At 43.7% G+C, this 23,947-nt stretch overlaps 1 protein-coding gene across 1 annotated transcript in view; it reads right to left on the bottom strand.

The window, feature by feature from the left end:
* Positions 1-3,884: 3,884 nt before the first annotated feature.
* LOC135559862 (uncharacterized protein DKFZp434B061-like) overlaps positions 3,885-23,947 on the bottom strand; it is a 51,789-nt gene continuing 31,726 nt past the window's right edge. The window contains exon 3 of the mRNA XM_065000750.1: positions 3,885-3,922. Coding sequence (XP_064856822.1) covers positions 3,885-3,922 — 38 coding nt within the window. The remainder of the gene's footprint in view (positions 3,923-23,947) is intronic.

Raw genomic sequence — 23,947 nt, 5'->3', positions numbered from 1 at the left:
ACCTGGACTCCATCACCTCCTTGATTATCTTCTCTGTATCTGTCACTCACCTGGACTCCATCACCTCCTTGATTATCTTCTCTGTATCTGTCACTCACCTGGACTCCATCACCTCCTTGATTATCTTCTCTGTATCTGTCACTCACCTGGACTCCATCACCTCCTTGATTATCTTCTCTGTATCTGTCACTCACCTGGACTCCATCTCCTCCTTGATTATCTTCCCTGTATCTGTCACTCACCTGGACTCCATCACCTCCTTGATTATCTTCTCTGTATCTGTCACTCTCCTTGGTTCTTTCCTCAGGTGTTATTGACTCTGTCTCATGACACTCACCTGGACTCCATCACCTCCTTGATTATCTTCCCTGTATCTGTCACTCACCTGGACTCCATCACCTCCTTGATTATCTTCTCTATATCTGTCACTCACCTGGACTCCATCACCTCCTTGATTATCTTCTCTGTATCTGTCACTCACCTGGACTCCATCACCTCCTTGATTATCTTCTCTATATCTGTCACTCACCTGGACTCCATCACCTCCTTGATTATCTTCTCTGTATCTGTCACTCTCCTTGGTTCTTTCCTCAGGTGTTATTGACTCTGTCTCATGACACTCACCTGGACTCCATCACCTCCTTGATTATCTTCCCTGTATCTGTCACTCCCCTTGGTTCTTTCCTCAGGTGTTATTGACTCTGTCTCATGACACTCACCTGGACTCCATCACCTCCTTGATTATCTTCCCTGTATCTGTCACTCACCTGGACTCCATCACCTCCTTGATTATCTTCTCTATATCTGTCCCTCCCCTTGGTTCTTTCCTCAGGTGTTATTGACTCTGTTTTCAACGCACCGTTGTTTGTGGTTTGTGTTCATTGTTTCTTTTATCTATTAAAACACTCCCTGCTTCCTGACTCTCAGCGCACTCGTTACAGAATAACACCTCACCTAATGGAAGCATCAGTGAGTGTTTAAAAAAAAAAAATTGCGGCTCAGATTTATGACGTTGGGTCCGGGAACTGCTACAGTCTCTCATGCCTCAGCCGGCTCATCAGTCTCTCATGCCTCAGCCGGCTCGTCAGGCTCTCATGCCTCAGCCGGCCCGTCAGGCTCTCATGCCTCAGCCGGCCCGTCAGGCTCTCATGCCTCAGCCGGCCCGTCAGGCTCTCATGCCTCAGCCGGCCCGTCAGGCTCTCATGCCTCAGCCGGCCCGTCAGGCTCTCATGCCTCAGCCGGCCCGTCAGGCTCTCATGCCTCAGCCGGCCCGTCAGGCTCTCATGCCTCAGCCGGCCCGTCAGGCTCTCATGCCTCAGCCGGCTCGTCAGGCTCTCATGCCTCAGCCGGCTCGTCAGGCTCTCATGCCTCAGCCGGCTCGTCAGGCTCTCATGCCTCAGCCGGCTCCTCAGTCTCTCATGCCTCAGCCTGATCGCAGGATCAGCCGGCTCGTCGGGCTTTCATGCCTCAGCCGGCTCGTCAGTCGCTCATGCCTCAGCCGGCTCGTCAGTCTCTCATGCCTCAGCCGGCTCGTCAGTCTCTCATGCCTCAACCGGCTCGTCAGTCGCTCATGCCTCAGCCGGCTCGTCAGTCTCTCATGCCTCAGCCGGCTCGTCAGTCTCTCATGCCTCAGCCGGCTCGTCAGTCTCTCATGCCTCAGCCGGCTCGTCAGTCTCTCATGCCTCAGCCGGCTCGTCAGTCTCTCATGCCTCAGCCGGCTCGTCAGTCGCTCATGCCTCAGCCGGCTCGTCAGTCGCTCATGCCTCAGCCGGCTCGTCGGGCTCTCATGCCTCAGCCGGCTCGTCGGGCTCTCATGCCTCAGCCGGCTCGTCGGGCTCTCATGCCTCAGCCGGCTCGTCGGGCTCTCATGCCTCAGCCGGCTCGTCGGGCTCTCATGCCTCAGCCGGCTCGTCGGGCTCTCATGCTTCAGCCGGCTCGTCGGGCTCTCATGCCTCAGCCGGATCGCCGGGCTCCCCTGCCTCAGCCGGATCGCCGGGCTCTCATGCCTCAACCAGCTCGTCAGGCTCTCATGCCTCAGTCGGATCACCAGGCTCCCCTGCCTCAACCGAAACCTTGAGAGGAGTGATACACAGGAAGTGGTTGTTGTTATCAGCTCTCAGACATATGAGGATGGATATCGATTGTTCTCGAGTTAGTAGTTGGACTAATTGGTGTTCGGGACAGGAAGGACAGGACAATATTGAATGTTTACAGGAAGGGGCAGTAATGAATAGAAACCTACAGTAATTCATATAACATAATGCCATGATTACCAGGGGAAAGGTCATATAACCAGGGGAAAGGTCATGTAACATAATGTCATGTTGACCAGGGTAAAGGTCATACAACATAGTGTCATGTTGACCAGGGCAAAGGTCATGTAACATAATGTCATGTTGACCAGGGTAAAGGTCATACAACATAGTGTCATGTTGACCAGGGGAAAGGTCATGTAACATAATGTCATGTTGACCAGGGGAAAGGTCATATAACATAATGTCATGTTGATCTGACCAGGGGAAAGGTCATATAACATAATGTCATGTTGATCTGACCAGGGGAAAGGTCATATAATATAGTGTAATGTTGACCTGACCAGGGGAAAGGTCATATAACATAATGTCATGTTGATCAGGGGAAAGGTCATATAACATAGTGTCATGTTGATCAGGAGAAAGTAGTTCCCCTCTATATATCTTCTCTCTTTAAACTAGTTTGACATTACATTGTGTAAAAATGAATACTCTCAAGATGTTAACCTCTTTAGTGTTAGGAGATGAAACAGCTGGCTGGTGATGGGCAGGACCAGGTTCCTTAGCTTAGTGATTGAGCTTTGAGTGTACTATGGTTTTGAACGCTGATCTGTAGTCAATGAATAGCATTCTCACATAGGTGTACCTTATGTCCAGGTGGGAAAGGGCAGTGTGGAGTGCGATAGAGATTGCATCATCTGTGGTTTTGTTGGGGCGGTATGCAAATTGGAATGGGTGTAGGGTTTCTGGGATAATGGTGTTGATGTGAGCCATGACCAGCCTTTCAAAGCACTTCATGGCTACAGACGTGAGTGTTATGGGTTCTGTAGTCATTTAGGCAGGTTGCCTTTGTGTTCATGGGCACAGCATATTGGTATTACAGACTCAATCAGGGAAAGGTTGAAAATGTCAGTGAAGACACCTGCCAGTTGGTCAGCACATGCCCGGAGCACACGTCCTGGTAATCCGTCTGGCCCAGCAGCCTTGTGTATGTTGACCTGTTTAAAGTTTCCCTGTTTAATGTTTCCCTGTTTAAAGTTTACCTATTTATTCTGTTGTAAGAAAAAAAAAGCATTGCAAAGATGAAAAACATCGACATTTGTTAAATTGCTTAGTCTGACACGTTGTGGTTGCATGCAGCTTGGAGCTCACGGAATCAGTAGGCTATTAAACACTCAAACAGGAAACAGAAGCAGGATCGGTCTTATTTCTGTAGATTTATAAAGCCACGTGAATTTATTACCAGTTACGACTATTGATTATAGACCTAATTCAGTTGGGGTTTCCTCTCTCCTCAATTAAGACAAGGGCTGTTTTCTCCTCTCCTCTCTGCTGCTGCCTCCACCACATTGTTCTCAACACCAATATGCTGGTTAACGTTGCTATTATGCACGTAGCAACATTGAATTGGCACCTTTCCCAACTGCACACTGAAGATTATACTTCAGAAACGTAGACAGCAACCGATATCCAATGTAGGAGAAACTGCATTTCTTATACAATAATATTATATTGCTGCATAATTATTTAAAAAAATAATATAACCATATACAATTTCAGAATCTCATGTCTTAGAGTGATGGACTGTGCCATCTCCATGGCCTTCGAATTCTCTCTCTCTCTCTCTCTCTCTTACTCACCCTCTATGTCACGGTCGTCCTCCTCTTCATCTGAAGAGGAGAGGTGAGAGAAGGATCGGAGGACCAAAATGCGGCGTGGTATGTGTTCATGATGAATATTTAATAAAAGAAAGCACTGAACACCGAATACAAACTATACAAAAACAATAAACAAATAACGACCGTGAAGCTAATGAGACCTGTGCTGAACACAAGCAACTAACATAGACAATCACCCACCAACACACAGTGAAACCCAGGCTACCTAAGTATGATTCTCAATCAGAGACAAATAATGACACCTGCCTCTGATTGAGAACCATACTAGGCCGAAACATAGAAATACCCCAAAACATAGAAAAACAAACAGACTGCCCACCCAATTCACGCCCTGACCATACTAAATAAATACAAAACAAAGGAAATAAAGGTCAGAACGTGACACTCTATTCAATTCAAAGGGATTAATTGGCATCAAAACGTGTTTACATTACCAAAGCAATTAAACAACACTAAGACAAAAACAACAGTAATTAACAGTGAACATTACACACACAAATCATTTGAAGAGAATAACAACATTTATTATTATTAGAGTATAACACCATTTATATTATTAGTGGTTAAAAAAAGTTTTGTGTTGTAGTGGCAATAATATTTGAGATGTGTATATACAGTATATTTAATAACGTTGAAGTCTGAAGTTTACATACACCTTAGCCAAATATATTTAAACTCAGTTTTTCACAAATCCTGACATTTAATTGAATGGTCAGTTAGAATGACCACTTTATTTTAAAGATTGTGAAATGTCAGAATAATAGTAGAGAGAATGATTTATTTCAGATTTTTCTTTCATCACATTCCCAGTGGGTCAGAAGTTTACATACACTACATACACTATTTGGTAGCATTGTCTTTAAATTGTTGAACTTGGGTCAAACGTTTCAGGTAGCCTTCTACAAGCTTCCCACAATAAGTTGGGTGAATTTTGGCCCATTCCTCCTGACAGAGCTGGTGTAACTGAGTCAGGTTTGTAGGCCTCCTAGTTTGCACACGCTTTTTCAGTTCTACCCTCAAATTTTCTATAGGATTGAGGTCAGGGCTTTGTGATGGCCACTCCAATACCTTGACTTTGTTGTCCTTAAGCCATTTTGCCACAACTTTGGAAGTATGCTTGGGGTCATTGTCCATTTGGAAGACCCATTTGCGACCAAGATTTAACATCCTGACTGATGTCTTGAGATGTTGCTTCAATATATCCATATAATTTTTCCTCCCTCATGAAGCCATCTATTTTGTGAAGTTCACCAGTCCCTCCTGCAGCAAAGCACCCCCACAACATGATGCTGCCACCCTCGGGCTTCACGGTTGGGATGGTGTTCTTCGGCTTGCAAGCCTCCCCCTTTTTCCTCCAAACAAAACGATGGTCATTATAGCCAAACAGTTCTAATTTTGTTTCATCAGACCAGAGGACATTTCTCCAAAAAGTACGATCTTTGTCCCATGGTGTTTATACTTGCGTACTATTGTTTGTACAGATGAACTTGGTACCTTCAGACATTTGGAAATTGCTCCCAATGATGAACCAGACTTGTGGAGGTATTTTTGAGGTCTCGGTTGATTTCTTTAGATTTTCCCATGATGTCAAGCAAAGAGGCACTAAGTTTGAAGGTAAAAGGGCTTGAAATACATACACAGGTCCACCTCCAATTGACTCAAATGATGTCAATTAGCCTATCAGAAGCTTCTAAAGCCATGACATCATTTTCTAGAATTTTCCAAGCTGTTTGAAGGCACAGTCAACTTAGTGTATGTAAACTTCTGACCCACTGGAATTGTGATACAGTGAATTATAAGTGAAATAATTTAAAATAGATGACTTGTGTCATGCACACAGTAGATGTCCTAACCAACTTGCCAAAACTATAATTTGTTAACAAAAAATATGTGTAGTGGTTGAAAAATGAGTTTGAATGACTCCAACCTGTAAACTTCTGACTTCAACCGTACAAAGGTAATGCATTATGGGAATCGGGTCCCACTGGAATTGTGAGTGAAATAATCTGTAAACAATTGTTGTAAAAATGACTTGTGTGATGTACAAAGTAGACGTCCTCACCGACTCCCCAAAACTAAACTAAAGTTAGTTTGTTAACAAAACATTTGTGGAGTGATAGTGTATGTAAACTTCCGACTTCAACTGTACATCCCACCATCATGTGTCTAGAGTCAAACCGATGTCTCACAGCCCTTTATGTTCTGTTGACCTTTGCCCCATCTCCGGATTGTTGACCTCTGCCTACCCTGACCCTGAGTCTGCCTGCTGTCCGGTACCGTTTACTGACCCCTGCCTGACCCCTGCCTGACCCCTGCCTGCCCCCTGCCTGACCCCTGCCTGACTCCTGCCTGCCCCCTGCCTGACCCCTGCCTGCCCCCTGCCTGACCCCTGACCTGTCTATTGCCTGCCCCTGTTGGAATATTAAACCATTGTCAATTCGACGTGTCACAGAAACACAGAAACAGACAAACTAGACACGCAACATAGAATGCCCACTCAGATCACACCCTGACCAAACAAAACATAGAAACATACAAAGCAAACTATGGTCAGGGTGTGACAGTCTGCATCTGGGTCTTACCTTGATTCCTGATACTTACTTCATCTAGACAACGTCTCTCAATGACAACCAAAAGCATTGAAGAACAAATTCAGGTCTCAAGTTATAAAATACATCTATGAAAATCAGTCCTGCTGCCTCTCAAGACCCAGACGGAGGTGTCTGCATCTGGGTCTTACCTTGATTCCTGATACATATAAGAGGTTTGGCAGGAGGTTTGAAAGCGCAGCTTGGTTTCCACCTCATTTTGTGGGCAGTGTGCACATGTCCTGTCTTATCTTGAGAGCCAGATTGTCCTATGGCATGCCTATTTACATAGTCAAAGCTTTTCTTAGTTTTGGGTCAGTCACAGTGGTCAGGTATTCTGCCACTGTGTACTCTCTCTGTTTAGGGCCAAATAGCATTCTAGTTTGCTCAATTTTTTTGTTAATTCTTTCCAATGTGTCAAGTAATTATCATTTTGTTGGTTGGTCCTAATTGTGTTGCTGTCCTGGGGCTCTGTGGGGTCTGTTTGTGAACAGAGCCCCAGTACCAGCTGCCTGAGGGGACTCTTCTATAGGTTAATCGCCTTGCAGGTTAGGGAGTTGTGATGGAAGGTTTGTCTCTTTTTTCTCTGTTTTTGCGGTGAACTCTGAGGATATTCTTTGCAGAATTTTGCACGCAGAATTTCAAATTGTGTGTTTGTCCCATTTTGTGAATTATTGGTTGGTGAGGGAACCCCAGACCTCACAACCATAGAGGGCAATGGGTTATATAACTGATTGGAGTATTTTTTTTATCCAGATTGTAATGGTTTTCTTCTGGGGAAAGAGAGGCGGACCAAAATGCAGCGTGGTTAGTTTTGTGCATCTTTAATAAAGATGAAAGTACAACAATCTACAAAACAAGAACTGTGAAAAACCAAAACAGTCCTATCTGGTGCCACAAAGACAGGAACGATCACCCACAAAACCCCATACAAAACAGGCTACCTAAATACGGTTCCCAATCAGAGACGATGACTAACACCTGCCTCTGATTGAGAACCATATCAGGCCAAACATAGAAATAGACAAACCAGACACACAACATAGAATGCCCACCCAGCTCACGTCCTGACCAACACTAAAACAAGGAAAACACATACGAACGATGGACAGAACGTGACAGAGATCTTAATTGGGATGTGATGTAAGTTATTTTTGATGGCGTAGATGGCCCTTCTTGCTTTGTCTCAGATCGTTCACCGCCTTGCGGAAGTTATCTGTGTTACTGATGTTTAGGCCGAGGTGTCATTCTTCGTGTGCTCTAGGGCAACAATATCCAGATTGAATTTATGTTCGTGGACCTTTTTTGGAACACCATTATCTTTGTCTTACTGAGATCTACTGGCAGGGTCCAAGTCTGATAGAATCTATGCAGAAGATCTAGATGTAGGTCCTCCTTGGTTGGGGACAGAAGCACCAGATCATTTGCAAACAGTAAAACTTCTAGTAGTGTGAGGCCGGTGTTGCAGACAGTTTGAGTGCCCTGGCCAATGCATTTATGTAGAGGTTTTTCCCCCCCAACACTGCTTTCTATCAGTTTATACAGCGGACTATCATGCCAAATTGAATACAATATATTTTTTTTAAATCAACAAAGCATGAGAAGATTTAGCTTTTGATTGTTTGTCAATTGGGCTGTGCAGGGTATATATGTGGCCTGTTGTACTGCATTTTGGTAAGAAGCCAATTTGACATTTGCTCAGGACGTTGTTTTCACTGAGGAAATGTTGCCGTCTGCTGTTGATGAGCAGGGTGATTTTCCAGAGGTTACTGTTTACAGATTCCATGGTAATTATTGGGGTCAAATTTGTCTCCACTTTTGTGGATTGGGGTGATCAGACCTTGGGGAAGATGCTAGAGCTGAGGATAATATTGAAGAGTTTGAGTATAGCCAACTTTAGATTGTGGCCTGTATATTTTATTGTTTACTTTAGGATACCATCAACACTAAATCAAATGTATTTGTCACATACACATGGTTAGCAGATGTTAATGCGAGTGTAGCGAAATGCTTGTGCTTCTAGTTCCGACAATGCAGTAATAACCAACGAGTAATCTAGCTAACAATTCCAAAACTACTACCTCATACACACAAGTGTAAAGGGATAAAGAATATGTACATAAAGATATATGAATGAGTGATGGTACAGAACGGCATAGGAAAGATGCAGTAGATGGTATCGAGTACAGTATATACATATGAGATGAGTAATGTAGGGTATGTAAACGAAGTGGCATAGTTTAAAGTGGCTAGTGATACATGTATTACATAAAGATGCAGTAGATGATATAGAGTACAGTATATACATATACATATGAGATGAGTAATGTAGGGTATGTAAACATATACATATGAGATGAGTAATGTAGGGTATGTAAACATTATATTATATTATGTGGCATTGTTTAAAGTGGCTAGTGATATATTTTACATCATTTCCCATCAATTCCCATTATTAAAGTGGCTGAAGTTGAGTCAGTGTGTTGGCAGCAGCCACTCAATGTTAGTGGTGGCTGTTTAACAGTCTGATGGCCTTGAGATAGAAGCTGTTTTTCAGTCTCTCGGTCCCAGCTTTGATGCACCTGTACTGACCTCGCCTTCTGGATTATAGTGGGGTGAACAGGCAGTGGCTCGGGTGGTTGTTGTCCTTGATGATCTTTATGGCCTTCCTGTGACATCGGGTGGTGTAGGTGTCCTGGAGGGCAGGTAGTTTGCCCCCGGTGATGCGTTGTGCAGACCTCACTACCCTCTGGAGAGCCTTACGGTTGTGGGCGGAGCAGTTGCCGTACCAGGCGGTGATACAGCCCGACAGGATGCTCTCGATTGTGCATCTGTAGAAGTTTGTGAGTGCTTTTGGTGACAAGACGAATTTCTTCAGCCTCCTGAGGTTGAAGAGGCGCTGCTGCGCCTTCTTCACGATGCTGTCTGTGTGGGTGGACCAATTCAGTTTGTCTGTGATGTGTACGCTGAGGAACTTAAAACTTACTACCCTCTCCACTACTGTTCCATCGATGTGGCAGGGGGGTGTTCCCTCTGCTGTTTCCTGAAGTCCACAAACATCTCCTTAGTTTTGTTGACGTTGAGTGTGAGGTTATTTTCCTGACACCACACTCCGAGGGCCCTCACCTCCTCCCTGTAGGCCGTCTCGTCGTTGTTGGTAATCAAGCCTACCACTGTTGTGTCGTCCGCAAACTTGATGATTGAGTTGGAGGCGTGCGTGGCCACGCAGTCGTGGGTGAACAGGGAGTACAGGAGAGGGCTCAGAATGCACCCTTGTGGGGCCCCAGTGTTGAGGATCAGCGGGGTGGAGATGTTGTTGCCTACCCTCACCACCTGGGGGCGGCCCGTCAGGAAGTCCAGTACCCAGTTGCACAGGGCGGGGTCGAGACCCAGGGTCTCAAGCTTGATGACGAGCTTGGAGGGCACTATGGTATTAAATGCCGAGCTGTAGTCGATGAACAGCATTCTCACATAGTATTCCTGTATTCCTCTTGTCCAGATGGGTTAGGGCAGTGTGCAGTGTGGTTGAGATTGCATCGTCTGTGAATTGGAGTGGGTCTAGGGTGTCAGGTAGGATGGAGGTGATATGGTCCTTGACTAGTCTCTCAAAGCACTTCATGATGACGGAAGTGAGTGCTACGGGGCGGTAGTCGTTTAGCTCAGTTACCTTAGCTTTCTTCGGAACAGGAACAATGGTGGCCCTCTTGAAGCATGTGGGAACAACAGACTGGGATAGGGATTGATTGAATATGTCCGTAAACACACCAGCCAGCTGGTCTGCGCATGCTCTGAGGGCGCGGCTGGGGATGCCGTCTGGGCCTGCAGCCTTGCGAGGGTTGACACGTTTAAATCTTTTCCTCACGTCGGCTGCAGTGAAGGAGAGTCCGCATGTTTTAGTTGCGGGCAGTGTCAGTGGCACTGTATTGTCCTCAAAGCGGGCAAAAAAGTTATTTAGTCTGCCTGGGAGCAAGACATCCTGGTCCGTGACGGTGCTGGTTTTCTTTTTTGTAATCCGTGTTTGACTGTAGACCCTGCCACATACCTCTTGTGTCTGAGCCGTTGAATTGAGATTCTACTTTGTTTCTATACTGACGCTTAGCTTGTTTGATTGCCTTGCGGAGGGAATAGTTACACTGTTTGTATTCGGTCATGTTTCCAGTCACCTTGCCCTGATTACATCAATTTCCATCAATTCCCACAGACCATTTTGGGGCTGGAGGGTTTGTATTTTGTTTTGTAGTATATTCAATGTAACTTGATAATCCAATGGGTTCGTGGTAGTCTTTAATAGTTGATTCTATGATTTCTAATTGATAATGTATTGATAATTGATAATGTATTGATAATTGATATGTATTGATAATTGATAATGTATTGATAATTGATAATGTATCGATAATTGATAATGTATTGATAATTGATAATGTATTTCTAATTGATAATGTATTGATAATTGATAATGTATTGATAATTGATAATGTATTTCTAATTGATAATGTATTGATAATTGATAATGTATTTCTAATTGATAATGTATCGATAATTGATAATGTATTTCTAATGGATAATGTATTAATCATTGATAATGTATTGATAATTGATAATGTATCGATAATTGATAATGTATTGATAATTGATAATGTATTGATAATTGATAATGTATTGATAATTGATAATGTATTGATAATTGATCATGTATCGATAATTGATAATGTATTTCTAATGGATAATGTATTAATCATTGATAATGTATTGATAATTGATAATGTATCGATAATTGATAATGTATTGATAATTGATAATGTATTTCTAATTGATAATGTATTGATAATTGATAATGTATTTCTAATTGATAATGTATTGATAATTGATAATGTATTGATAATTGATAATGTATTGATAATTGATAATGTATTGATAATTGATAATGTATTGATAATTGATAATGTATCTATAATTGATCATGTATTGATAATTGATAATGTATCTATAATTGATCATGTATTGATAATTGATAATGTATCTATAATTGATAATGTATTGATAATTGATAATGTATTGATAATTGATAATGTATTGATAATTGATAATGTATTGATAATTGATAATGTATTGATAATTGATAATGTATTTCTAATTGATAATGTATCTATAATTGATAATGTATTGATAATTGATAATGTATTGATAATTGATAATGTATTGATAATTGATAATGTATTGATAATTGATAATGTATTTCTAATTGATAATGTATCTATAATTGATAATGTATTGATAATTGATAATGTATTGATAATTGATAATGTATTGATAATTGATAATGTATTGATAATTGATAATGTATCTATAATTGATAATGTATTGATAATTGATCATGTAAATGTTTTTTGCTGTTTGTTTTTTGTTAAAGAGCCAAAAAGATTGGAGAAGTGGTTTACCCACACATCTTCGTTTTGGATAGATAACTCTTTGTGTGGTTGTTTGTTTAGTGTTTTTCAATTTTCCCAGAAGTGTTTTGGTTCTACGGATTCTTCTACGGGTGGCAGGGTAGCCTAGTAATTAGAGCGGTGGACTGGTAACCGGAAGGTTGTGAGTTCAAATCCCCGAGCTGACAAAGTATTAATCTGTCCTTCTGCCCCTGAACAAGGCAGTTAACCCACTGTTCCTAGGCCGCCATTGAAAATAAGAATTTGTTCTTAACTGCTTAGTTAAATAAAGGTAACATTTACATTGAGCTGATTTCTGCTGTTCTATCTTTTTCCGTAGTGTATTTCTGTATTGTTTTAGTGATTCACCATAGTGAAGGAACTCAGGTTTTCTAGGACTCTATATTTTTGCTCGGACAGGTTTCTCAATGTCTTTCTTAGTTTTTTTTTTTTGCATATTTCATTAAAACCATTTGTTGTTGTTCTTCATCTTGTTAGGTTGTCTGCTTGGAATTCTTAGATTTGATAGGGAAGCTAAAAGGTATGTTTTCTAAAGTTTACATCTTCAATACTACAGTGAAATGTCCAGGAAGTAAAAGGGATTGAATTTGTTGTTGCCTAATTGTTTTTTTTTTTGGTAGGTTTCTACACTCTTTTCCTTCCACAGTTATGCAGTTCCATTGGCTTTGATGCCTCACGATTGAGTTATGTTTTAGTGTGGGGATATAGGTAGCACACAGGAGGACATTTTGATTGAGTTATGTCTGCTTTATACCAAATTAGCATACCGCCTGAGTCTCTTCACTGTGTAAGACCTGGTAGTTTGGTGGATGCGACAACCAACTTTCTATAATCTAGAGGACAACCAGTGGGTCCATCTCCTCTATACCATGTTTCTTGTAGGATGACAATGCCTGTATTTCCGATTGCTTTGGGTTCCTGCTCTTTAGGCCAAAGGCAGATGACCTCAGACCTTGTATATTCCAGGATGAGATAGTAAAGGCTTTGTGTTCCATATTGTCTAGTGTTGTTTTCTTGTGGTTTCGGAACCTTTAGGTTTGAGCAGAGCATGCTGAGCAGGTGTATTAGTGGGCCTGTTGCTCCTCTCTCTCTCTCTCTCTCTCTCCACCCCTCTCTCTCTCTGTCTCTCTCTCTCTCTCTCTCTCTCTCTCTGTCTCTCTCTCTCCCTCTCTCTCTCTGTCTCTCTCTCTCTTTTAACCTACATCTTTTCTTTCCTTCCCTCACCTCCAGTCGAGGGAAGCCATGGTAACGACGGCCTGTTGCCGGGGCAACCATTGCTTGAGCTGGACCAGCCAATCACTGCTGGAGATTCTAGATGGGATTGTGATTATGTACAACCTAAGTGTTCATCAACAGCTCGTAAGAGGCTGTCTGTTCATTGTATGGGCTCCAACAAGGGAACCATTGTATTAGAAGTGCTCTGTAGATCAAGGTAGGAGGCAAAAATATCTGTCCCAAATGACACCCAATTCCCAGTGCATTTCTCCACATTTCGCTACGTTACAGCCTTATTCTAAAATGGATTAAATGTTTTTTTTCCTTTAATCAATCTACACACAATACCCCATAATGACATCACAATACCCCATAATGACATCACAATACCCCATAATGACATCACAATACCCCATAACGACATCACAATACCCCATAATGACATCACAATACCCCATAATGACATCACAATACCCCATAACGACAAAGCAAATTAAATATTACATTGACATAAGTATTCAGACCCTTTACTCAGTACTTTGTTGTAGCACCTTGTGCAGCGATTGCAGCATCGAGTCTTCTTGGGTATGACACGACAAGCTTGGCACACCTGTATTTGTGGAGTTTCTCCCATTCTTCTCTGCAGATCTTGGACTCTGGCAAGGCCACTCAAGGACATTCAGAGACTTGTCCCGAAGCCACTCCTGCGTTGTTTTGCCTGTGTGCTTAGTTGTTGTTGTCCTGTTGGAAGGTGAACCTTCGCTCCAGTCTGAGGTCCTGAGCGCTCTGGAGCAGGTTTTCATCAAGGATCCCTCTGTACTTTGGTCTGTTCAGTTTTCCCTCGTTGCGGACTAGTCTCCCAGTCCCTGCCGCTGAAAAACACCCCCACAGCATGATGCTGCCACCACCATGCTTCTCCCTAGGGATGGTGCCAGGTTTCTTCCAGATGTGACGCTTGGCATTTAGGCCAAAGAGTTTCATCAGACCAGAGAATCTTATATCTCATGGTCTGAGAGTTCTTTAGGTGCCTTTCGGCAACCCGGCCCAGAGCCCTGTAACCCGGCCCAGAGCACAGTAACCCGGCCCAGAGCCCTGTAACCCGGCCCAGAGCCCTGTAACCCGGTCCAGAGCCCTGTAACCCGGGCCCAGAGCCCTGTAACCCGGGCCCAGAGCCCTGTAACCCTGTATATCTATTGACTGTGTGACGTTGTCTGTAATCTCCCTGTCGTTTGTGTGGGTGTGTGTGTGTGTGTGCACGTGTGTGTGCACGTGTGTCCTATCCCCAGGCTATGAGGACACCCTGACTCAACTCGATGGTATCCTCTCTAAGCACCCATGCATCGTCAGGACAGATCAGTGGTTAGCCAATCAGAAACATATCCATCAAAATTATAAATCTATGGCCTTAATATCCATCGTATTATAAACCACATTATAAATCAATCGCATTTGTCAGAGTTTTCCTGAACACATTACTGAAGAGAATCGACTTGACCACGAGGAACTCTGGATCGTGAGTAATTATGGTCTGGAGTTTTACCTGCTCACGTCACATGGTCAGAGATGAATAACTCTGATTTATCGTCCGTTAGTCAGCACCTCATCTAAAATGGTCTTTATTTCTTTGCCTGTTTATTAGATAACAGGTTTAGGTAAGAGGAATGACACGTCCATCTCTACACACAGCAACAACGTGTAAATGAGTCACCCTAGGTTGTATCCCAAATTGCACCATATTCCTTGAACAAAGCACCACACACACACACACACACGCACGCACGCACGCACGCACACGCACACGCACACGCGCACGCACACACACACACACACTGCCCAGAGCCCTGTAACACGGTCCAGAGCCCTGTAACCCGGTCCAGAGCCCTGTAACCCGACCCAGAGCCCTGTAACCCGGCCCAGAGCCCTGTAACACGGTCCAGAGCCCTGTAACCCGGTCCAGAGCCCTGTAACCCGGTCCAGAGCCCTGTAACCCGGTCCAGAGCCCTGTAACTCGGCCCAGAGCCCTGTAACCCGGCCCAGAGCCCTGTAACCCGGTCCAGAGCCCTGTATCCCGGCCCAGAGCCCTGTAACCCGGTCCAGAGCCCTGTAACCCGGCCCAGAGCCCTGTACCACGGTCCAGAGCCCTGTAACCCGGCCCAGAGCCCTGTAACCCGTACAGCCTTATTACGTACAGCTGCATGACAAATTAAGGAAGCAGGATAAAGCTGCCCGGTAACATAAAGAGTCATTCCTTACCAGTTATTTTAATTGGAAATGTAGACCTAATATAGCCACCGGCCCTGCTATTCCTCAACACGATTAATTTCTTCATATAAACGGATAATTACACAATTGAGCTCCAGCCAGACAGAGGGAAAGCAAGGAAATGTCTGTCTGCCCTTTTCCTCCCCCTTCATCTTCTAGTGGCTTGTGTTTTATAATCCTATTTAAAGTGGACCTGAGCGTAGCTTTCATTAGAAAGAAGGAGGTGTTGTTTTTGTTAAAGGAACTGTAACGTTCTGTGATTATTGTGGAAGGAAGAAGGTGTTTTTTAAATTTTTTATATTCAGGGTTCAGCACACTATGGGTTCAAAAACTATTTGAAATCTTTCAAATGCTTTGAGTGTTTGCTTTAGACCTGTCTGCTGGCCAGAGGGGTGGGGTTACAGTTATGGAACGATTCTATTGGTCCATTAAGCCAGGCAAACGCAATCAAGCCCAGGCAATGGATTGAACATAATTTCAAATAGTATTTGAACCCAGGTCTGATATTCAGTATTGATTTGAATCCTTGTGTTCTTCATGCTTGTCTGACACTGTCTAATAGTCTAACGGTAATCTAACCTGGTCTGACACTGAGAATAGACTACAGTCTAACAGTAATCTAACCTGGTCTGACACTGAGAATAGACTAACAGTCCAACTGTAATCTAACCTGGTCTGACACTGAGAATAGACTAAAAGTCTAACGGTAATCTAACCTGGTCTGACACTGAGAATAGACTACAGTCCAACTGTAATCTAACCTGGTCTGACACTGAGAATAGACTACAGTCCAACTGTAATCTAACCTGGTCTGACACTGAGAATAGACTACAGTCTAACAGTAATCTAACCTGGTCTGACACTGAGAATAGACTAACAGTCCAACTGTAATCTAACCTGGTCTGACACTGAGAATAGACTAAAAGTCTAACGGTAATCTAACCTGGTCTGACACTGAGAATAGACTACAGTCCAACTGTAATCTAACCTGGTCTGACACTGAGAATAGACTACAGTCCAACTGTAATCTAACCTGGTCTGACACTGAGAATAGACTACAGTCTAACGGTAATCTAACATGGTCTGACACTGAGAATAGACTACAGTCCAACTGTAATCTAACCTGGGGAGGGCCAGAAGTATGCAGAATGGTGTCGTCTGCGTAGAGGTGGATCAGAGACTCACCAGCAGCAAGAGCGACATCATTGATGTATACAGAGAAGAGAGTCGGTCCAAGAATTGAACCCTGTGGCACCCCCATAGAGACTGCCAGAGGTCCGGACAGCAGACCCTCCGATTTGACACACTGAACTCTATCAGAGAAGTAGTTGGTGAACCAGGCGAGGCAATCATTTGAGAAACCAAGGCTGTCGAGTCTGCCGATGAGGATGTGGTGATTGACAGAGTCGGAAGCCTTGGCCAGATCAATGAATACGGCTGCACAGTAATGTTTCTTATCGATGGCGGTTAAGATATCGTTTAGGACCTTGAGCGTGGCTGAGGTGCACCCATGACCAGCTCTGAAACCAGATTGCATAGCAGAGAAGGTATGGTGAGATTCGAAATGGTCGGTAATCTGTTTGTTGACTTGGCTTTTGAAGACCTTAGAAAGGCATGGTAGGATAGATATAGGTCTGTAACAGTTTGGGTCAAGAGTGTCCCCCCTTTGAAGAGGGGGATGACCGCAGCTGCTTTCCAATCTTTGGGAATCTCAGACGACACGAAAGAGAGGTTGAACAGGCTAGTAATAGGGGTGGCAACAATTTCGGCAGATAATTTTAGAAAGAAGGGGTCCAGATTGTCTAGCCCGGCTGATTTGTAGGGGTCCAGATTTTGCAGCTCTTTCAGAACATCAGCTGAACGGATTTGGGAGAAGGAGAAGTGGGGAAGGCGAGTTGCTGTGCAGTGCTGTTGACCGGGGTAGGAGTAGCCAGGTGGAAAGCATGGCCAGCCGTAGAAAAATGCTTATTGAAATTCTCAATTATGGTAGATTTATCAGTGGTGACAGTGTTTCCTATCTTCAGTGCAGTGGGCAGCTGGGGGGAGGTGTTCTTATTCTGCATGGACTTTACAGTGTCTCAGAACTTTTTTGAGTTAGTTTAGCAGGAAGCAAATTTCTGCTTGAAAAAGCTAGACTTGGCTCTTCTAAAAGCCTGTGTATAATGGTTTCTAGAACACCTTAGGGATGAATTGGAACGCCCACTACGAGCCAGGCCTAATCGCACAACATCAGGACCTGACCTCACTAATGCTCTTGTGGCTGAATGGAAGCAAGTTCCTGCAGCAATGTTTCCATCATCTAGTGGAAAGCCTTCCCAGAAGAGTGCAGGTTGTGATAGCAGCAAAGGGTCGACATGCTCCATATTAGTGCCCATGATTTTTTGAATGAGATGTCCACATGAGGTGTCCACATACTATTGACCATAGTGTTGTTTACTGTTGTGAGTGTGACGAATTAAAAGCAGGGCTTTAGATAATGTTAGAACTTGGGCACTGTCTCGTTGACCTAACGTTATTTCCTAGTCTGAGTTTGGATGAAGGTCATGTTGTTGTTCACATTACCGCCTCTGGTAAACAAACACTATATCAAATAAAATCAAAGTTTATTTTTCACAGGATACAGAAGATGTTACTGATACAGTGACAGTGGATTTTTGTTTTTGTTTAGACATGTAGCTAGCTAGCTAGCTAGCTAAAGAATGAACCATAAATCCCAACTCATAACGTTACTACCCTGCATGAATCTCAGGTAGCTAAACCAATTAGATTTAATGTTAGCTAGCTAGCTAGATCATACAGGTAACGTTAGCTAGCGAACCAGCCAGAAAACGTTAGCTAGCTAGCTAACATTACGCTTTAACTTGTAATGTGAAAAACAACTTTCTGACAAAATTAGGAACGTATATTATCTGAAAATGTAGCTAGCTAGACTCTCTTACCCGTATATATGGATAAATGCTTCTCCCACTCCGTCGCGGATGCAATCCTTAGCTTGAAGATGTAATCCGGAGAAAGGTGCTATATACAACAGCCTTCTGTGTGTTCTTTTCTCAATTTGCAATCAAATACAAGAATCTTCAGCTCCTTAGCTATCATACTTTGCTTCCATCGGGCATTCCACTGATTTCAAAACTCGGTCCTGCAGAAAGTGGAAAGCAACACTTTTGCAGTTCTTCATGATATCTTTAAAGAAAGCTGCGTTAGATTACCTATACATACTGACCAGCTCATATTATAGACAGAGGCATGCTACATGGCCAATCCGAACTCACCTCTTGGCATGCCCAGCCCACCCATTATCTCAGCCAATCATGGCTAGCGGGAAGGTTCCTGGCTTTTTCTTTGGCTAAACCAACTAGGCTTGTAATTGAACCATTTTATTCATATTTACAGATGACAGTTTGTTATTAAGGCACATGAAAGTTAACATGTTCCAGGGAGCCTTTAGGCTAAACACATTTACATTCAAATGACTCTCCTGTCAAGTAATGAAGCGCGACGTTTCCTGGAACGAGTCACACGGAGAAGGGTGCCATTTGGGATGAACATAACTCTGTTGGTAAGATAAACTTATTAGTATTCCTAAATAACATATCTAAGGTCATGTAATATCTTCAGTGTTAATCATTATTCTCAGACACTGTATGTGTTCCAATACTTTGTCACCAGAGACACATGAGCCTGGTTAAAGTAGTGTACTAAATAGGGAATAGGGTGCTATGGGCCCTGGTTAAATGTAGTGCACTAAATAGGGAAATAGGGAATAGGGTGCCATTTGGATCCCAGAGTGTGTTTGTTTATTCGCTGGGCTCAGCGTTGTTGTCATGGTTGCATGTCGAGGGTAAGACTTGACCCAGTCTTCTTATTTACGGTCCATCGTGTTTGTGTTGCGTTCATTAGAATGACATCCTCATATCTCACTGTCTCAGATGGTTTTACACGTCGGAGGAGATATGAAACTTTCACCTTATTCAGATCACAGGACCCAGATGTTCATGTTTTAGTTGTGATTCAGTTTAGTCATGTATTGTTAAAGCTACACTCTGGGATACATTTTTCAGCAGAACAACAACCCCGGCACTCATTTTCGTAAACATCTGATCTTTGAGCAGATTCCCAAAACCCAGACTGTAGATTTCAAATCTTCAGATATTCACCAACAACACATGTTGAGTCCAGTGTCCTGTCTCTGTAACGATCCCAGATCTACCTCTCCTAGTCTTACCTCTCCTAGTCCTACCTTTCCTAGTTCTACCTCTCCTAGTTCTACCTCTCCTAGTCCTCTCCTAGTCCTACCTCTCCCAGTCTTACCTCTCCTAGTCCTCTCATAGTCCTACCTCTCCTAGTCCTCTCCTAGTCCTACCTCTCCTAGTCCTCTCATAGTCCTACCTCTCCTAGTCATCTCATAGTCCTACCTCTCCTAGTTCAACCTATCCTAGTCTTTTATTTTATTTGAACTTTATTTAACTAGGCAAGTCAGTTAAGAACAAATTCTTATTTTCAATGACAGCCTAGGAACAGTGGGTTAACTGCCTGTTCAGGGGCAGAACGACAGATTTGTACCGTGTCAGCTCGGGGGTGTGAACTTGCAACCTTCTGGTTACGAGTCCAACGCTCTAACCACTAGGCTACCCTACCTCTCCTAGTCTTACCTCTCCTAGTTCTACCTCTCCTAGTCCTACATTTCCTAGTCCTACCTCTTCAAGTCCCACCTCTCCTAGTCGTACCTCTCTTAGTCTTACCTCTCCTAGTCTTACCTCTCCTAGTGCTACCTCTCCAAGTCCTCTCCTAGTCTTACCTCTCATAGTCCCACCTCTCCTAGTCTTACCTATGTTAGTCTTACCTCTCCTAGTCCTACCTCTCCTAGTCCTCTCCTAGTCCTACCTCTCCCAGTCTTACCTCTCCTAGTCCTATCCTAGTCCTACCTCTCCTAATCATACCTCTCCTAGTCCTACCTCTCCCAGTCTTACCTCTCCTAGTCCTCTCCTAGTCCTACCTCTCCTAGTCCTCTCCTAGTCCTACCTCTCCCAGTCTTACCTCTCCTAGTCCTCTCCTAGTCCTACCTCTCCTAATCATACCTCTCCTAGTCCTACCTCTCCCAGTCTTACCGCTCCTAGTCCTCTCCTAGTCCTACCTCTCCTAGTCTTACCTCTTCTACTCTTACCTCTCCTAGTCTTACCTCTCCTAGTCCTACCTCTCCTAGTCTTACCTCTCCTAGTCTTACCTCTCCTAGTCTTACCTCTCCTAGTCCTACCTCTCCTGTCCTCTCCTAGTCTTACCTCTCCTAGTCTTACCTCTTCTACTCTTACCTCTCCTAGTCCTCTCCTAGTCCTCTCCTAGTCTTACCTCTCTTAGTCTTACATCTCCTAGTCCTACCTCTCCTAGTCCTATCTCTCCTAGTCCTACCTCTCCTAGTCCTACCTCTCCTAGTCTCCTTGTCCTTCCTCTCCTAGTCTTACCTCTCCTAGACTTCTCCTAGTCCTACCTCTCCTAATCCTACCTATCCTAGTCCTCTCCTAGTCCTACCTCTCCCAGTCTTACCTCTCCTAGTCCTCTCCTAGTCCTACCTCTCCTAGTCCTCTCCTAGTCCTACCTCTTCTACTCTTACCTCTCCTAGTCCTCTCCTAGTCTTACCTCTTCTACTCTTACCTCTCCTAGTCCTACCTCTCCTAGTCCTCTCATAGTCTTACCTCTTCTACTCTTACCTCTCCTAGTCCTACCTCTCCTAGTCCTCTCCTAGTCTTACCTCTCCTAGTCTTACCTCTCCTAGTCCTACCTCTCCTAGTCCTCTCCTAGTCTTACCTCTTCTACTCTTACCTCCCCTAGTCCTACCTCTCATAGTCCTACCTCTCTTAGTCTTACCTCTCATAGTCCAACCTCTCCTTGTCCTACCTCTCCTAGTCTTACCTCTCCTAGTCTTCTCCTAGTCCTACCTCTCCTAGTCTTACCTCTCCTATTCTTCTCCTAGTCCTACCTCTACTAGTCTTCTCCTAGTCCTACCTCTCCTAGTCTTACCTCTCCTATTCTTCTCCTAGTCTTACCTCTCCTAGTCCTACCTCTCCTAGTCCTCTCCTAGTCCTCTCCTAGTCTGTCCTCTTCTACTCTTACCTCTCCTAGTCCTACCTCTCATAGTCCTACCTCTCTTAGTCTTACCTCTCCTAGTCCTACCTCTCCTAGTCTTACCTCTCCTAGTCCTACCTCTCCTAGTCCTACCTCTCCTAGTCTTACCTCTCCTAGTCTTACCTCTCCTATTCTTCTCCTAGTCCTACCTCTCCTAGTCTTAACTCTCCTATTCTTCTCCTAGTCCTACCTCTCCTAGTCTTACCTCTCCTATTCTTCTCCTAGTCCTACCTCTCCTAGTCCTACCTCTCCTAGTCCTACCTCTCCTAGTCTTAACTCTCCTATTCTTCTCCTAGTCCTACCTCTCCTACTCTTCTCCTAGTCCTACCTCTCCTAGTCTTACCTCTCCTAGTCTTACCTCTCCTATTCTTCTCCTAGTCCTACCTCTCCTAGTCTTAACTCTCCTATTCTTCTCCTAGTCCTACCTCTCCTAGTCTTACCTCTCCTTTTCTTCTCCTAGTCCTACCTCTCCTAGTCCTACCTCTCCTAGTCCTACCTCTCCTAGTCTTAACTCTCCTATTCTTCTCCTAGTCCTACCTCTCCTACTCTTCTCCTAGTCTTACCTCTCCTATTCTTCTCCTACTCTTCTCCTAGTCCTCTCCCAGTCCCAGGGCTCACAACAAATAGGTTACCTTGATTAGCTCAGAAAGTACATAGTGTTCGGAGGATAAAAACAAAGAGTGAAATGAGGACAGAGGAATAAGGGACAGCGCTGAATTAAACATTTCACCAGAGTGAAATGAGGACAGAGGAATAAGGGACAGCGCTGAATTAAACATTTCACCAGAGTGAAATGAGGACAGAGGAATAAGGGACAGCGCTGAATTAAACATTTCACCAGAGTGAAATGAGGACAGAGGAATAAGGGACAGCGCTGAATTAAACATTTCACCAGAGTGAAATGAGGACAGAGGAATAAGGGACAGCGCTGAATTAAACATTTCACCAGAGTGAAATGAGGACAGAGGAATAAGGGACAGCGCTGAATTAAACATTTCACCAGAGTGAAATGAGGACAGAGGAATAAGGGACAGCGCTGAATTAAACATTTCACCAGAGTGAAATGAGGACAGAGGAATAAGGGACAGCGCTGAATTAAACATTTCACCAGAGTGAAATGAGGACAGAGGAATAAGGGACAGCGCTGAATTAAACATTTCACCAGAGTGAAATGAGGACAGAGGAATAAGGGACAGCGCTGAATTAAACATTTCACCAGAGTGAAATGAGGACAGAGGAATAAGGGACAGCGCTGAATTAAACATTTCACCAGAGTGAAATGAGGACAGAGGAATAAGGGACAGCGCTGAATTAAACATTTCACCAGAGTGAAATGAGGACAGAGGAATAAGGGACAGCGCTGAATTAAACATTTCACCAGAATTCAATTCTGTTTAACGTAGTCTGTGTTTTATTGTTGAATTTCACTCTGTCTGTTTCTCTGTCTGTTTCTCTGTCTGTTTCTCTGTCTGTTTCTCTGTCTGTTTCTCTGTCTGTTTCTCTGTCTGTTTCTCTGTGTGTGTCTGTTTCTCTGTGTATGTCTGTTTCTCTGTGTGTGTCTGTTTCTCTGTGTATGTCTGTTTCTCTGTGTGTGTCTGTTTCTCTGTCTGTTTCTCTATCTGTTTCTCTGTGTGTTTCTCTGTGTGTTTCTCTGTCTGTTTCTCTGTCTGTTTCTCTGTCTGTTTCTCTGTCTGTTTCTCTGTGTGTGTCTGTTTCTCTGTGTATGTCTGTTTCTCTGTGTGTGTCTGTTTCTCTGTCTGTTTCTCTGTCTGTTTCTCTGTCTGTTTCTCTGTCTGTTTCTCTGTCTGTTTCTCTGTCTGTTTCTCTGTGTGTGTCTGTTTCTCTGTGTATGTCTGTTTCTCTGTGTGTGTCTGTTTCTCTGTGTATGTCTGTTTCTCTGTGTGTGTCTGTTTCTCTGTCTGTTTCTCTGTGTGTTTCTCTGTGTGTTTCTCTGTCTGTTTCTCTGTCTGTTTCTCTGTCTGTTTCTCTGTCTGTTTCTCTGTCTGTTTCTCTGTGTGTGTCTGTTTCTCTGTGTATGTCTGTTTCTCTGTGTGTGTCTGTTTCTCTGTCTGTTTCTCTGTCTGTTTCTCTGTCTGTTTCTCTGTCTGTTTCTCTGTCTGTTTCTCTGTGTGTTTCTCTGTCTGTTTCTCTGTCTGTTTCTCTGTCTGTTTCTCTGTCTGTTTCTCTGTGTGTGTCTGTTTCTCTGTGTATGTCTGTTTCTTTGTGTGTGTCTGTTTCTCTGTGTATGTCTGTTTCTCTGTGTGTGTCTGTTTCTCTGTCTGTTTCTCTGTCTGTTTCTCTGTCTGTTTCTCTGTCTGTTTCTCTGTCTGTTTCTCTGTGTGTGTCTGTTTCTCTGTGTATGTCTGTTTCTCTGTGTGTGT

This window comes from Oncorhynchus nerka, linkage group LG15, assembly GCF_034236695.1.
Source record: "Oncorhynchus nerka isolate Pitt River linkage group LG15, Oner_Uvic_2.0, whole genome shotgun sequence".
Taxonomy (NCBI): Eukaryota; Metazoa; Chordata; class Actinopteri; order Salmoniformes; family Salmonidae; genus Oncorhynchus; species Oncorhynchus nerka.
This window is presented reverse-complemented; position numbering and strand designations above follow the sequence as displayed.